This window comes from Protomyctophum bolini (genome assembly GCF_963924005.1).
Source record: "Protomyctophum bolini genome assembly, chromosome: 19".
Taxonomy (NCBI): domain Eukaryota; kingdom Metazoa; phylum Chordata; class Actinopteri; order Myctophiformes; family Myctophidae; genus Protomyctophum; species Protomyctophum bolini.
In genome coordinates, this window is record NC_137880.1 from 19,750,025 (window position 1) to 19,765,836 (window position 15,812).

General features: G+C 43.3%; 1 protein-coding gene across 1 annotated transcript in view; it reads left to right on the forward strand.

Moving 5' to 3' along the window:
* Positions 1-12,197: 12,197 nt before the first annotated feature.
* Positions 12,198-15,812, forward strand: part of LOC308334297 (regulator of G-protein signaling 6-like) — a gene marked incomplete at its 3' end in the record, with an annotated part of 73,668 nt that continues 70,053 nt past the window's right edge. The window contains exon 1 of the mRNA XM_080790969.1: positions 12,198-12,418. Within this exon, the coding sequence (XP_080647095.1) occupies positions 12,212-12,418 (207 nt within the window). The 5' untranslated portion in view covers positions 12,198-12,211. The remainder of the gene's footprint in view (positions 12,419-15,812) is intronic.

Sequence of the window (15,812 nt, forward strand, 5' to 3'; positions counted from 1 at the left end):
TAAATGCTGTACTGATTTCAAGGTTCAAGATTTCTTTATTATCTTAGGTACAGGTTACAGGGGCGGAGCATGTGTCTGGCTAGTAGTTATTGACACTGTTGTGTTCTTTCAATGTGAAGGAAAAGGAGAGATTTTCCCGGGGGCTGGCATTTCTTTGTGTCTGTGCCTATAGTCTGTGCATGCAAGCATGGCACACTGGCACTAGCTGGCATGTGGCACACTGACTGCATACACTTTAAATCTTGTCTCATTTTGCTGCCTCACTGGAGTAACAATATCACAATATATTTCTCTGTCTGTCACTCACTCTGCTCTTTCTCTCACACACACCTAAAAGCAGTTAAATTTCATCAGGGGGAAGTGGCTTTTAGTCTGCTCAAACCAGCTAGAGCTATAATTGCACCTTACAGTGAGTAATTGGAGAGAGGAAAGGACAGCACTGGGATTTGGACTGCGACTGCTGCGGGCTCCCAATGTTCTCCTATCAGACCTATGATTCACCTGATAAACACACACACACACACACACACACACACACACACACACACACACACACCAGCAGCACTGTTCCATTTCCTTCAGCAGTGGTGGGCTACTACCATATACAGTATAGAAGTAAAGTAACATTACTTGGATCATTAACATTATTTCCACACCTGGTCAATCGTATACCAATGTGGACATTACTCTTCCCTAAGGTGCATCCATTTGAGAACAGGTTGTTTAGCACCAAATAGCAAGTACTATAATTGGAACAGATGTAGAACCTGAGTCCTTAGTCAGGTGAAGAATCCACTTTAATAATAGCAGTTTATTAGTACATTTCTGAGTAAAGAGCCCCCTGGGATCTATACTTTCAATGTGATTTCTGGAACCAGCTAGAGTGCTAGACTGTGACAATAAGACAAAATACTCATGTAAGTCTGTAAGCCTCAAGTAAGCAATTTGGACATTGAAACAAAGCAGCAAGTGGAATTTGTATGAATTAAATAATCCATCAAAAAGCATGAAACAACTACGTAGGAGGATAAAAGATAATGAAATTGCCTTTTTTGGCACAACCTAATTAACATTCAGCTTTATTTTGGAAGGACGTTTCCTAGTGATCTAGTAAATAACTAAGTCTGGACTCGCGTAGGATACTATATTTTCTTTATGTTTTTGTCTGTCTGTGACCAGCAATAATGGCCGGATTGCCGTTAAATTTGATGAGCACATTTTGTGCTCCAAGGAGGAAGAAACATATTGATTTTGGTGACCTTCTGACCTTTCCTCTAGTGCCACCACCAGGCCAAGCCTTCAAATGAGCAAAGTGGGGAGGTCTCGTAGAGCACTCTTGATAAGACCGGCAATTTCTGCTGAAGACATTTGATGTAGAGGGAAAGTAGAGACCCCTGAGGGACCTTGGTCAATGAAGTACAGTATAGGATATACTTGGTCATGGTGCTGTGACTGGTCACTAGTGGAAAAAGAAGTATCCTCTCACTTCTGAAGCAAAGAAGAGATTAGCCGCATATACTACAGGGGTCGGAGATAGAGTGGCCGTCTGGTAGCCGGAAGGTTCTAAACCCCTAACTGCTCCACTGAGCAGGGTGCACCGTGCTGCTTTGCATGGTTCGCTGCATGCACTGTCGCTGTTGGTGTATGAATGTGTACTGCATAAAAGCATAATGTGTAACAGTGTTCTGCCGTTGCTGTGTGTGTGTGTGTGTGTGTGTGTGTGTGTGTGTGTGTGTGTGTGTGTGTGTGTGTGTGTGTGTGTGTGTGTGTGTGTGTGTGTGTGTGTGTGTGACTGTAGTGTGCACCATGCATGCGTAACACATAATGTGTAATGGTGTGCCACTGTCTGTGAATAGGTGAATGTGAAGTACATTGTAAAGCACATTTGGGTGGTAAGAAAGACTAGAATAAGTGCCATATAAATTCAGTCCATTTACCATTTACAGCTGGACCAATGGGAAAGCTGTCAGGCAGAAATTATGACTTAGGCCTGGGGTTCCCACACCTTTCCATGCCAAGGACCCCCCACATAATGAAATGAAATGAAATAGCCCATGCTTGATGCTTGTAGATCAACTATTTAGGCTTGTTTGAGTAAAAACTGGACACTAATGGAAAAAAAAAACCCTCTCCTTTTGGCACCCCCTGGCGGCCCCCACTTTGAAAAAACACTTAGGCTACTTAGGGCAGTTGTGAAGCAACACCAAAGTGCATTAAAATTGAAGAATAGCCCATCCCACACTCCAACACTAGGTAAAAATCACACCTGTGTGAACTGAGTGGTGCAACTCCGTGTGGGGGTGCCCGGGGGGTCTCCGGAACTTCCAGACCCACAGGAACGCGCCCAGGGTGCCGGCCCGGTTCCGGCGAGCCGCCGAAACGGTCGAGAAATGATGAGTTACTGTGTAGGGGAATTAGCAGACAACACACAATCTCTCTCATGCACGCTCCACATTGTAATTAGCAGGCAACAGTGCAACACTATCTCTCTCTCTCTGTTTCTAGCACAACAGCGCCACTTTTTCCCCTACTGGTACCCTAATCATAGGGACAGACATGGGGACGGACATAGGGATGGACATATGGACATAGGGAGGGACAGACATTGCTGTTCCTTGGAGTGGTTGCACCACTCAAAAATGATACACAAATTATCTCCTAATTGGGTGTTGTATAGCCTCTCCCTGCCCATCCCTCCCCTCATCTCCACAGCCCATTTACTTCTGCACTTCTCATGGCCGACTTCTGGCAGCCACCTACGGTCACACAGATAAAGGAATTAAAGCAAGAATGGCAGTCTTGGTTTTCTATTGTCTTGGATCATTCCATCTCTTCTCTCTGCTGTATGGTTAATTCAAGGCCTTATGGATACAGGCAGCGGCGCCTTGGAAAGGACGACATGACACAAGGGAGAGCGGGGGAGTGCAACATGGAGGAGGAGGAGGTCGCTGATGACTCATGGTTACCTCAGGTGGAAAACGCGGGGGCTGAACTGGGGTTAATATTCACAGGGTTGATTCAGTGTGAAGATGCGAAGTGGGATTACACACTGGAGACAAGTGTTTTTGTATGCATACGGATACGGTGTCGCACCCTGGAAATAGCCGACTTTGAGCAAGCTCACAAGTTGTGACGTACCGTACTGTATGGTCCTCAACACTATACAGTGTCGAGGTACAGTAGGCAAATGGATATAGCCTGAACATTTTGTTTACAAAATATATAAATCTAATTTGTTAGAAGTAATAAGAATCACTGATCTAAACCCACCACTAATGTTGGTAAATAATTGGATCATCAGTGCACTGCTCTATGTGCTCTGACGTACACCAATATGCTCTTAGCGTTTCATTTCTATGCTAAAGCGTAATAAGCTCTCGTGCCAGTTACTGGAGAGACATGAAACACTGGAGAGGATATGCACCTTAATGATGGGCAGTGTACAGTAGCAGAAATGATGCACTTAAGTAGGGCACCCCCCACTGCTACACTTACCTACCTGCACAGAAACCTGTGTGTGCATGTGCGTGCGCGTGCACACACACACACACACACACACACACACACACACACACACACACACACACACAGGCCTACACATAAACACACTTCCCAATGGACTCTCTCTTCCTGTTGACACTTCCTCAATAATTCATGAGATCCAAAGTGGAAGCTACTGTTACCGTCCATGAGCACACACAGACAGCGTGTGTGTGTGTGTGTGTGTGTGTGTGTGTGTGTGTGTGTGTGTGTGTGTGTGTGTGTGTGTGCGTGCGTGCATGCGTGTGTGTGCGCGCGAGAGAGAGAGACTTTAGTCAGAGTGGTCCATTAGCATCAATGTTGCTGTTGATGATGGTTAGCTGGTAGAGTAAGTGCATGTATTGATCAGTGAGCTTATTGACGTCCTGATTCCCATCTATGTGCTGAACAGCTGTCCTGGTGAGAGACGGGGGAAGAAACAGCTCCTCTCAGAACATGCTAGCGTCTGGCTGTCTGTTTCATATTCTATTGAATTATGGGTGTAAATATCTGTGGTCTCAGCAGGAGGTTGACTGTGATTGTAAATCAGCTGGTGCAGGCTTTCATTAGGTGAGTCTCTTCCTGTGTTCTGCTCAGCATTCTGCCTGCTTTTTACAATTTACAATTTAAGCATTTAGCAGACGCTCTTAATCCAGAGCGATTTTACAGTAATCAAGGTAAACAAGAGGTACATAATAATGTAGGATTAAATCAGTATATTAAAAAACCCTCTACATTCTGTACATTGAAACTATACACACACTATAGGATAACAGGTCTACAAATGAACCTGGCAATGACATAACATGCTATATAAATGACAAGTTAGCCGTCGCATAAACCTGCAAGGTCGTCAAGGCTAGGGCAGGTGGAGTCTGAAGAGGTCAGTCCTCAGATTACAGCGGAAGATTTGGAGTGACTCTGCAGGTTCTAATTTATACAGGTAATACAGCTCCATGCACAACACACACAAAAAGAGCTGGCCCCTTCTAATACTGAAATATTAACCACTAAGTCATTAATTTATACTCATGATTGTGTTGCATGGCGAAAATAGGCAATCTCTGAGCTCACCAACCTGCACACCAGTATATGATGATGAATATGCAAATTGAGCACATATTAATCCTATTTTTGAGAATTTCCACCATGACATGCTCAATGGAGACGCCAGGGTCACACGACTGTGTCGCTTGACAAAAATAGACGATTGTTATCCGAATAATTGCCTGTTTTTCCAGTCGGGAATCTGTTTAATCTATTAATTAGCCATAACTTTACTTACAGTACAGCAGCCAGCTTCCTCTCGTGGTTGCATCAGCTGTTTGATCTGGTGGTGCAAAAGTCCTTGCAAAGATCTGTCTGCAGGGTTCAGAGAGAGACAAGCCCTGGAGACATGTTCACATTGATGAGCTATTGTGTAGAGGCTAGAGGGAGTAAAATGAGAGGAGCACACACACACACACACACACACACACACACACACACACACACACACACACACACACACACACACACACACACACACACACACACACCAGCAGAGGGGAAAACAAAAGAGAGAATGAAGATGAAAGAGAAGTCTGTTAGTAAGAGAGCACTCCATGGCAGCCAAAGACCAAAGTCAAGGACCAACATGAACACTGTAAAGCTGTCAAATGAATTAAACATGAAGAAGAAGACAGGTCTCTCCAGCACAGGCTAACCTTGCATCTCCAAACTTTCCCCCGTGGTGGAAAACCCGGTTTTCTTTAGTACAGGTAATATTACAGATACAGAGTATTAATTTAGCCCTTGTAAAACTCCTGTGAATGTCCAACTGTCCATGTTTTCACTCTCAAGAGTTACATTATTAAGGGTGAGGTGAGGTTGGAGCGATGACAGTCCTTCTGAATGTGGCTGGACCTCTACATAATGAACTAGAAAAAGTGCCCCTCGGGGCACAGGTCTCCACCAGGTCAGGTTGTGGCCTCCTGGTGGCGCTATAACAGGCCAATGTGAAAAGGGTGGGATATATTCCTCAGCCTAGTAGGAAAGTCTGTGAAAGATTTCATGTAAATTGCATGCACGCTGCGTTCATGATTTGAGGCTTTTTGTTTCAAAAGGGCCAATCCTGCAAACTTTGAAAGCCTATGTTAGCCAATTAGATGTTTTTTTTATATAATTTTTATTCCACGATTTTGTAAGCCATTTTTCACCCCTGTGTCAATTATCTCATGTGATCCTGGGCTCTACACACCCTCCGCTAGCCTGGGGAGAGCAACAGACTTGAACTCATTCTTCCTTCATGCATGAGTGTCCAAGTCGCTCCTTTACACCTGACAGGGGGGGGGGGGGTTTCCCTGGTTGGACGTAACGTGTGGAAGGAACACGTTATTCCAACCAGTTCTTTTCCCCTCCATCAGGCTGGCCAGGGAGAGGCAGTTTAGAGACCAGGATTACTGCATGTTCTTTGTGAGGGTAGGGGACACAGGGAGAACATGCAAACTCCACACAGAAAGGCCCTTTCGCCAACCCCACCTCAGGTATGAGCACTGATGACACGGAGGAGAGGACACGCCGCCAACGTCCACAGTGTCTCGAGTGGGAATAGAACCCAGGACCTTCTAGCTGTGAGGCGACAGCACTACCGACTGTGCCACTGTGCCCCAATGTTAGCCAATTAGGATGGAATATAAAATATCGGACAGATCCATCTTGAACACATGACTATAGAGATAGTGTGTAAGGATTTGTGGGATTTGTGGCCTCCTGGTGGCGCTATAACAGGCTGTTCTGGAAATGTTGGGGCAGAGGTTCATCGTTGGCATCCAGGCAATGTGTGTGCAAGATTTGGCATCGACCGGGTTAACGGTGCCGGAGATTAGCTGTTCACAGACGGACACACGGACACACAGACGGACGGACGGAGTGCAAACACATACTCTCTCCCCATGCCTTCGGCCTGGTGGAGACAACCAGTTAAAATCCAAAAAGGATTGGAGTGCAGACTCCAATCAACCACAGTCAACTTCATGTCTTCTGACTTCAATCAGCCCCTTTCACTGCACATACTGTACAGTGGGATTAACAATGGTCCCCTTCAGACAGGATATACAGTATACTTCGTATACCCTCTAAATAGCTGTAGCCTACATACAATATATGTATCTCTCTCTCTCTCTCTCTCACACACACACACACACACACACACACACACACACACACACACACACACACACACACACACACACAGTGTCACTGTGCAGTTTAAGTATGACACTACATCATTATTTTGTAATATTTCCAACAGATTTTGATTGTCCATATAAGAAACCTTTTCTTAATTCTATAGAGATATTTTCAATATTACCCTCCAAGACTCCCTCCCCAGTCAGAGTTAGGGGTTTGAATGAATGAATGTGTATGAAGTATGATATATATATAGATGTGAGGGGACTTCATTTAACTGACTAAACTTTTGTGAATATTTCATTTTGAAAGAAAAAACCTCTCTCACACACTTATTACAGTGTGCCTGCAGTATGACCACTGATCACCCTCCCCTGTGCCAATGTTGCACCCGTGCGTGCCACATAAGGTTGCAGAAGCAGACAGACAGTAGCTTCAAACTGTCGCTCACAGGCACAGCAGTCACGCACGCGCACCATCATCATGTTATCCCCTCACCTGACCGCTCCACCACAGCCAAAACCCAGTAGCCCACCCACGCCAGTCAGAGCGAGAGAGAGAGAGAGAGAGAGAGAGAGAGAGAGAGAGAGAGAGAGAGAGAGAGAGAGCGAGAGAGACGTCTCATTAGCACCCTGTAGCAGGCTGTCCTATACAGCTGTGTTCAGTTCCACTCCACTTGTTTCTCTCCCCCGTCAGTCCAGCCATTCCTCTGTCTGCTCAGCTCTGCTTTCTTTCTTTCTACCTGTGAACACTGACAGTGGACGAGGCGTCAACTTTGCTACAAAGGTAGGCTATTGGCTAATGAAGTGGTGCGTGCGTGTCGTGAGTGGGTTAGAAATTAGGAGTTTCCGCCGAACAACACTTGCAAGTTGCAAAGAAAAAGCGGCACAATACTGTTGACCGCAAGTCAGTGTGTTTCCTGTCTGTTATTAATGTAAGTAGTAATGTAAGTAGCACTGCAGGTGCGTGCCGTGTTTGCGTGCCGTGTTTGTTTGTTGTTTGTGTGCGCGCAGTGTGTGTGTGTGTGTGTGTGTGTGTGTGTGTGTGTGTGCGCGCGCGCGTCGCGTGCGTGCGTAGTGTAGTGCAGGCTAGCCATACAGGCTATCTATAATGTGATTGTGCCAGGATATCAGCCCAGAATAGTGTTAATGACCGCATATATTGGGGGACAATAAAGTGTGTGTGTGTGTGTGTGTGTGTGTGTGTGTGTGTGTGTGCGCGCGCGCGCGCAGTGTCTGTACAGGCATTTAGCATAACTGCCAGAGATAACTCACAACTAAACTCAATGCATACATGATCTATGCTGCTATGTCATGCATAAAGAGATTTGAAGAGCATGGACAGCTTTGACATTAATTGACACTTAGATTCATGCATGTTTGTTCCATGTTCTTTTTTTCCCTCATTCGATTTTTGAATATGAACACATTTCAAATTAAGTAAGTTATTTAGCTGACAATACAGTATAGAGACCACCATTATCCTACTGTTCTTTTTGCCCATACATTATCTATTTATTTAGAATGATGGCACAGCCCCTGAAGGGATTATCACACATTTGTCTCATCCTGAATGAGAAAAGCTATATTCAAATTTGTGATAGTGTTCATTGGTGATGTATATCTGTTGTTAAGACAACACTTGTGTCGTCTTCTCTTGCACAACCGTGATACTGCAACATTGTACATTTGCATATAAATTGTTATGCAGACCTACATCCATATTATTAGCCTATGTATTCACTCTTTCATACACTGCACGGGACAAGACATATTTCTCAATGCAAAGGTGTGAGCCATGCACTACAGTGTAGAGTGTATACTGTACATATAGGCTATACTATGTTTACTGTACTGCTCGCTTGCACTGTTAATCTACATATTATGTACTATTTATTATTATAATGCACGTTATAATATTTACATCATGGTTGTTCTCAAAGCGGGGTCCAGGCTCCAGGGACCCTCAGGGTTAATTCTCTGAGGGGATCTATGTCTGTAACTCTGACAGTTATGAAAACGTTTGAGAACCACTGGAGATACTATATAGATACTATAGTGATACTATATAGATACTATAGTGTCGTAGACCTACAGTAGAGTGTGTCACAGAATTAAATTAAATCGTTTGATTTTTTTCATTTTTTCATCGTGATTATTTTAGAATTCAACAGAGTACAATTTAGAGCTACATCTGAGATAGTGCTGCGCCTGCAACTAGTATCAATTAATTTCTTAGCGATTCTTCTAACAATTGAATACCATAATAATTGATAAGTGTATCCTACTATAAATGCGCGAAATCTCGTCTCGTCTGTGCGTCTGTAGCTCATGTATCTAGAGAAACGCCTGACCGAGCGACTTTTAACTCATTGTCGTTGATGACTTTTAACGTGCCCATAGATATTAAAATCACACCCATGTGAAGTGAGGGGCGCTAATATATTAACATAACATAAAACTCATGTTGATTAGGTGATGTAATGGTGATGTAAAACAAACGGTGACAAAACAAACATTAAATTCTCTTTATTGTTAATGGCATTTAATGTTTGTGTTAGGGACAAGATAACATACATTTTCCCTTCATTGTCAATGTCTTAAAACAAACATTGAACTAAAAACAAACATTAAACCTGTATATAGGTCAAAAAATCACACCCGTATGAAGTGAGGGTCGCTCTTATACATCATCATGACGTAAATTCTCCATTCATTGTCAAGGGGAATTTAATATTTGTGTAGGACAAAACTAGCCGATTTGCTCGTCCACATATGACATAATTTCTCCATTCATTGTCTGGGAATTAAAATGTTTGTAAGACGAAAATCAACACTAATAGCTGAAAATGACTGTGAGATAGTTAGCTATAGTTCACTGTTCGCTAGAAAAGCAAGCGCTCCTCTTCCCCACTGAACGTGGAGTGGTGGTGTTGTGAATGGTAATCAGTTTATTCAATTAGGAAAGTAGTTTGACTTCTCATGGTTTTACCCCTATTGTTTTTATCACTTTTATCAACACTCTGTATCAACATTCTGTCTGTTTCATTTGTACCCCAGGTAGGAGTACTCCTCCACACACTACTGAGCTTGTACAGGTAGATCGGTTTTCAGATTTTCAGCTTGGGACACAAAGTCATACGAGTCTACGACAAAGTAGAAATTGGGCTTTAACAGCAGCTTAACCACTCTTACACCCTACTCTGTCATGCCGATTTGAAATCATGATGTGTCAAGAGTTTGTTGGCTGCTATTTTTTTTTACGTTTTTTTGTTTGTGTGTGTGTGTGTGTGTGTGTGTGTGTGTGTGTGCACAAACTTTGTCCTAACACAAACATTAAATACCTGATTGACAATAAATGGACAATTTTGAGTGTGTAAAGACAAACGCAACACAACACGTAACACAAACATTGAAGACGAAGGTGAGGATGCAAATTCTGATTGGCCAGAATGAGATGATGTACTGTATGATGACGTACGATGATAAGAGCGCCCCTCACTTCACACGTGTGTGATTTTTATTTGTACTTTACTACAGAGTAAGAGAAACGGGTTGTAGAGATACGTGCCCAAAATACGGACGCCAGGTTGAGTGGGTAAAATATACATTACAGTTGTACATTGCAAGACAGTTCTGCAGTACACAGGATCATAATTGTGTCTGAGGATAATGTGTATACACTGAGGTACAAAATGTTGTCAGGGCCTTTAGTGATTGCATGCTCTGGAATCGATTTAGATAAAATTCACGTGCTTTAAAAACAATTCCAATGTGGGGAAAGTTTGGCACATATCATCAAGCCTGTTAGGGACGTTGAGTGATAGTTTCTATTTAGATTTTTAAATGATTGATCGGAAAGCGAATTGGCTCAAAGTCTTGTTTGGTTCATTCTTTAATAAGCTGGTGTTAGAAGAGCAACATCGATTACAGAGTAGCTAAAGGTGACAGAGTGTTCTCCGGTTCGCTCACCCGGCCTCGTCCCTTCCTTCGGCATACTTGCGTATTTCGACAGGTGTCAGAGGGTCAGACGTGAACGCACACCCCTAAGTGCCTGAACACTGGATGAAACAGACAGGCACAGGGAAAGAGAAACAGGTGGTAGAGATGTGCAGTATTTTTCAAATGCCATTTCGATGGCTATAATTTGCTTTCAATGTTTACAGGAGAGGCCCATTTTGCATGAAATGGCACAAATCAGGAACGCAGTGTCCACTTAGTGTGAAACTGTGCATGCACGCTCCCAGTAGGCCTATAACACTTCTCTACACTACTTTTGTTCACTATATGCAACTCCACATATGTCGTACAGCAACGTCTGTCGTGCAAACACTATTTCCCACGCAGCTTCCTTGTGTCCTGACGGCTGCATCCGACGACTAACACAGGGTATGCTTGGTAGGGCCACCCTGCCTGGTGGAAACCTGCTGAACGTAATGTAGACTAGCAAAAAAGTAGAAATGCCAGAAAAATGTCCTTTATTTTTAATGATGAAGCTATTACTTGACCCATCTTCTGCTGTGTCTTCTTAGCTGCATACAGTATTTAAAACCAAAACAGCTGCTTATAAAACATTGAACAAATTCTAACAAAATGAACAATTCTGTTTTTAAATGGGCTTGTGAAGGAACCGTGTAATGGGGCAGAATTACATTATGCATGTTCATAACGCCTGCATTTTGCACTACAGAGCAGGGTCTCATATCCGCGGCAATACCAAATACTTTAGTGATTTATTTTGCCCTGTTTGAATCAGGTGGGTACATGCTTAATGCTGTGGGGGATGTTTGTACCATGTTTGTTTCTCCTTGTTTGAAACACTGGGGTGATGTTGGGGTGATGATGTAAGCTGCTCTAGTAGAACATGGGACATGCCATTTTTTTTATTTTATCCAACAGTCTTTTGCCATCAGCCTCATGTAAGCCATGTTTACAGGTCATAGTCGTTTACAGTAGTATTGATTATGTCACTGGCGCTGCCTATATATTTTTCAGCAGTTGTTAACATTCAGTTACAGTATTGTATGATGATGTAGCAATAGTTTGGTATGATGCCATGGTATCTATTTATTGTTGCCAGGACTGACACTGTGGTGGCAGAAAGGTTGAATGACTTGGATAAACTAATGTGAACAATGAGGGTAAAAAGTATATAGAAGGAGTGTAGAGACACGCATAATATGGTACATGTTGTTGTTGATGTGTCCCTCTCTTCCCCAGTGACAAACTACAAAAAGCAACCCGAAAAAGCTGTGTTGACGGATGAGACATTTTAACATACAGGCAATGGTGAGATCTGAGATGTACTGATCTACAGTATCTTAACTGGTCCCTCTCTCTCTCTACAGCTGCCGGTGACCAGTGACCACAAAGGACCAGAAGACGTGAAGGGGGGGGAAGACGGAGAAGAGTGTAAGGAACGCCAGACAGAGGAAGCAGGGACGGGCTGACGACAGACAAGGGACTAACAAGGGAAGTCGGAGAGATAATTAGAGGGAGAGAAAACAACTGAAATCAACGCTATGGCTGAGGCTACTCAGCAGATGGAGCAGTCGGAGCAGAGGGAGGAGGAGGAGCAGAGTGTTCCAGGGGCCACTGAGGGCCCCGTGGAACCCGAGGAGACCAAGGAGAGTGTGCAGACCACCTCGACCAGGACCTTGCTCTCCATGAAGTCCATGAGCAGCATGGACCCAGACGATGACTCCCCGAACATGATAGTCTACAGAAAGGTAAGAGGACCGTCTGGTGTCACAGCCATTGGGGTTAACCATAGAGTTATATATATATATACAGTCATCTAGAGACCGGACAACCCCGCCCCCAGCTATTCATTTCAATGGAAGTTGTTCAGTGGTGTTTGAAGGTCCTGGAAGAACGGTCTATTTACACATTTGGACACCAAATCTTTGGTTGCACGGGCAAAACCGCCTGCCTTGCAGTTCCAGCTTTGGCCAGTAGAGTGGGGCGGCTTGAACGTTGGCCAGCCGCTCTGGGAGCTTGGGGTTAAAACTAGTTATTTTTGTCCTACGGACGGACACGGTTAATCTGTATCCTGACAGCGTTCTCTATCCTGATTGGATAAAACTGGTATCCCGATTATGAAAATGCATTTTATGGTTTAATAAAAAGCTGGAGAGGCATGGATACTCCTGTTACTAATATTGAGTACTATCACAATATAGAGCTTTTTAACACTTATTTTAAGCAAAGGAAATCACTTACCCTAGTGTGTTTGTTGTCTGCCACATGGGGTCATGAACCCAGTAGAACCTAGAAGAAATGCATATTGTAGAGGATTATCTGACTCACTAGAATAGTGGCTTGTGGTGAGGAACAAGATAATTCAGAAGTGCAAACTCTCTCTGAAACAAACAAACATGGCAGTTCATAAACGTTGTCTTATTCCACCTATACTTTTGGTTACTTTGCTACGGTATGTATCCCAAACCATAATTACAACCTACAGTAAGGGAGATCATTCTAGTTATGTTCTCAACTGCGTAAGGTAAGCGAAGATTATGCTAGAATTGCCTCACTCACTCTTAACAAAAAGGATTGTACTAAAGACTATAGAGACTGGAAGAAAGCTGGGAAATGCTTGATTGTATTCCTGGATTTGCATCATTGGTGGAGGACATGTTTGCTTACTTGGTATTTTCTTGTTTTGACTTGCTTAACAGAGACAGTGTGTGACTGTTAACCATCATTTCAGTTTTTTGTACCATGACTTAGCTATTGAGATCATTTTCATCTGTATAGTCCGTGTTCACAAACAGCTGTGTGGTGGTTGGTGGCCTATCCTGGCCTAATGTGTAACCTTGAACAAAACATTGGACTCTTAATTTGCTTACTCATTCTGTGGTTTTGGATAAGAATAGATAGATTTTGACAAGGCTGAATAACATTCAGTGGAAAGCAGTCATCTCTAAAGGCTACACTGGTACCAAACAACCAAAATGTGTTAAAAGTGAGGTAGGTGCATGGTTAGCTGTCATTATCATCCTTCGACGTCGACCGTAGTCGAGATAAAAGACAATCTGGCCTGGGACTGTTTTTTTCTTTGGTCAGATCTTCCACTTGAAGTCCAGTGTCTTGGAGACTCCTGACCTGGATGCAACATATTATGTAGCTTGTTGCATTTACAAGTTAGGTTACAAGTTAGTTCTCTGGATGAATGCAACACACAGTAAAAGCACTTTGGATGAAGGTAGACCATTTGTTACCTTTTTGTTGTTTTTCAGCAATGTCCGTGTTCACCTATGTGACTATGTACTGTATGTCTGTGTTAACCTATGTGCCTATGAGCACCAGTATACCTATGAGCACCAGTATGACTGAGTACCAGTAGGGGCGCTGTTGTGCCAGAAACAGAGAGAGAGATAGTGCTGCACTGTTGCCTGCTAATGAGAGAGAGAGGGGGGGAGAGAGGGGAGTTGCACCACTCAGTTCACACGGGTGTTATTTTTTTCCATAACAGTTCGAATGTTGAAGGTTTTCAATCTAACAGATAGATTGGTCATCGGAATGCATTGTTCTCTAGTTTCACGGTCCGAGCCATAAACCGCCTCTAACGGCTCTGGGGCGCGTGTCAAAATTGAAGGGCAGGCACAATTGTCCCGAGATTCCTGCTTGTCAAGATTTGTCAAGACATCATTCTAGAAAGATTTATTTTAGATTTTATATACGGTGACAGTGACAGTGAAAAGATTGGTGTGCTACATTTCTCTTCGTCTAGGTTGAGTTAACCTGACACCATCTGGCGGAGTGAGGTTATGGTTGAGTTACTGTTTCATTAACCTCTTGTCACCAGGCTCAGTTTCAATGGAAACCATTTAATATTGTATTTTGCCTCATGGAAATTATCTATACTTGTAGAAACAAATTTAAATGTGCCGACATGGACGCTGCTATTTTTGAAAACCTTTCCATGAGCATTTTCTATAGCTGAGGAGAGAGAGGGAGCCGGGAGGCAAAACTCACACAGAGGAAAACTTAATTGTGCTTCGATCCACATTCCATGACTTGTGAATATAGGCCTATAGTCACTCTCAGTTCACCCGCTGTGTTTCATTATAACAGATGATCAGAGAGGGAAACGGAGAGTATTGCTCTGTGATTTCATAAGCAGCGGGGGGGGGGGGGGGGGGGGGTGCTTTTGGCAATATCCCTGCCAGAAGGTTTGTAGTGTGGAGGCTCTCGGTCAGCATCTCACTTTGTATGGATGGTTGCGTTGCATGCAGTCATAATGATTACCAAAAAGGCTAACCGGTATGAGATTTTTGCCACTGACCCAAGACAGATATTTTTGAACAAGCAGATTCCGATATCGGATACCGATATACATATATCCACAATAGTCCCATATCGTCAGATATTATCAGTGGACTGATAACAAATGCATATCCATCTACAGTACATATGGGTTATACAGTATATGACTCCCAACCCGTTGCTGTTTTATATCCGTGTCTATCCAAGTATAATTAATGATGGAATTTAACGAACATGTGAGGGCCACAGTTACTTTGACCTTTGAGCTGTGACTGACAGACAGACAGACACTCACACAAACGTCTGCTTATCTCCCCCTTGTCTGGAGCAACAATTGGACACCTCATTGCTGGCGGGAAGAAACCTTGTATCTCCATATTTCAATGTTTTCCTTGTTCACAACGTGTTGTGAGCTTGTATATCTGCTATTTTTGAAAAAATACTTCTGCCCTGTGTTTTTTTAATATATATATATATATATATATTGAACCAGTGAAAAATATCAACAAGAGCTTGTGATTAAATAATAACTACAGTATATTGGAACTTATTTTTCCTCTATTTCCTCAAAAGTTACTGTGTTGGGACATACAAGGTTTCCACCCGACAGCGACAACCTGCAACATCTCTGTACAGAGTGAGAGCACTGTATGGGGAATGGAGGCACTCAGAGTGTCCTGGTGTTTCATGAGTGGATATTTCCTCCCAGCATGCAGTGGGGCCCCTCACCGTGAAGATACCGTAAGGGCCTGGAGGGACCATCGGCTCCTGTCTGCAGTGATAAATGACCGAAGACAGATAGAGAGGGTGGGCTGGGGGGGAGCAGGAGACAGAGGTGCACAATGATAGAGG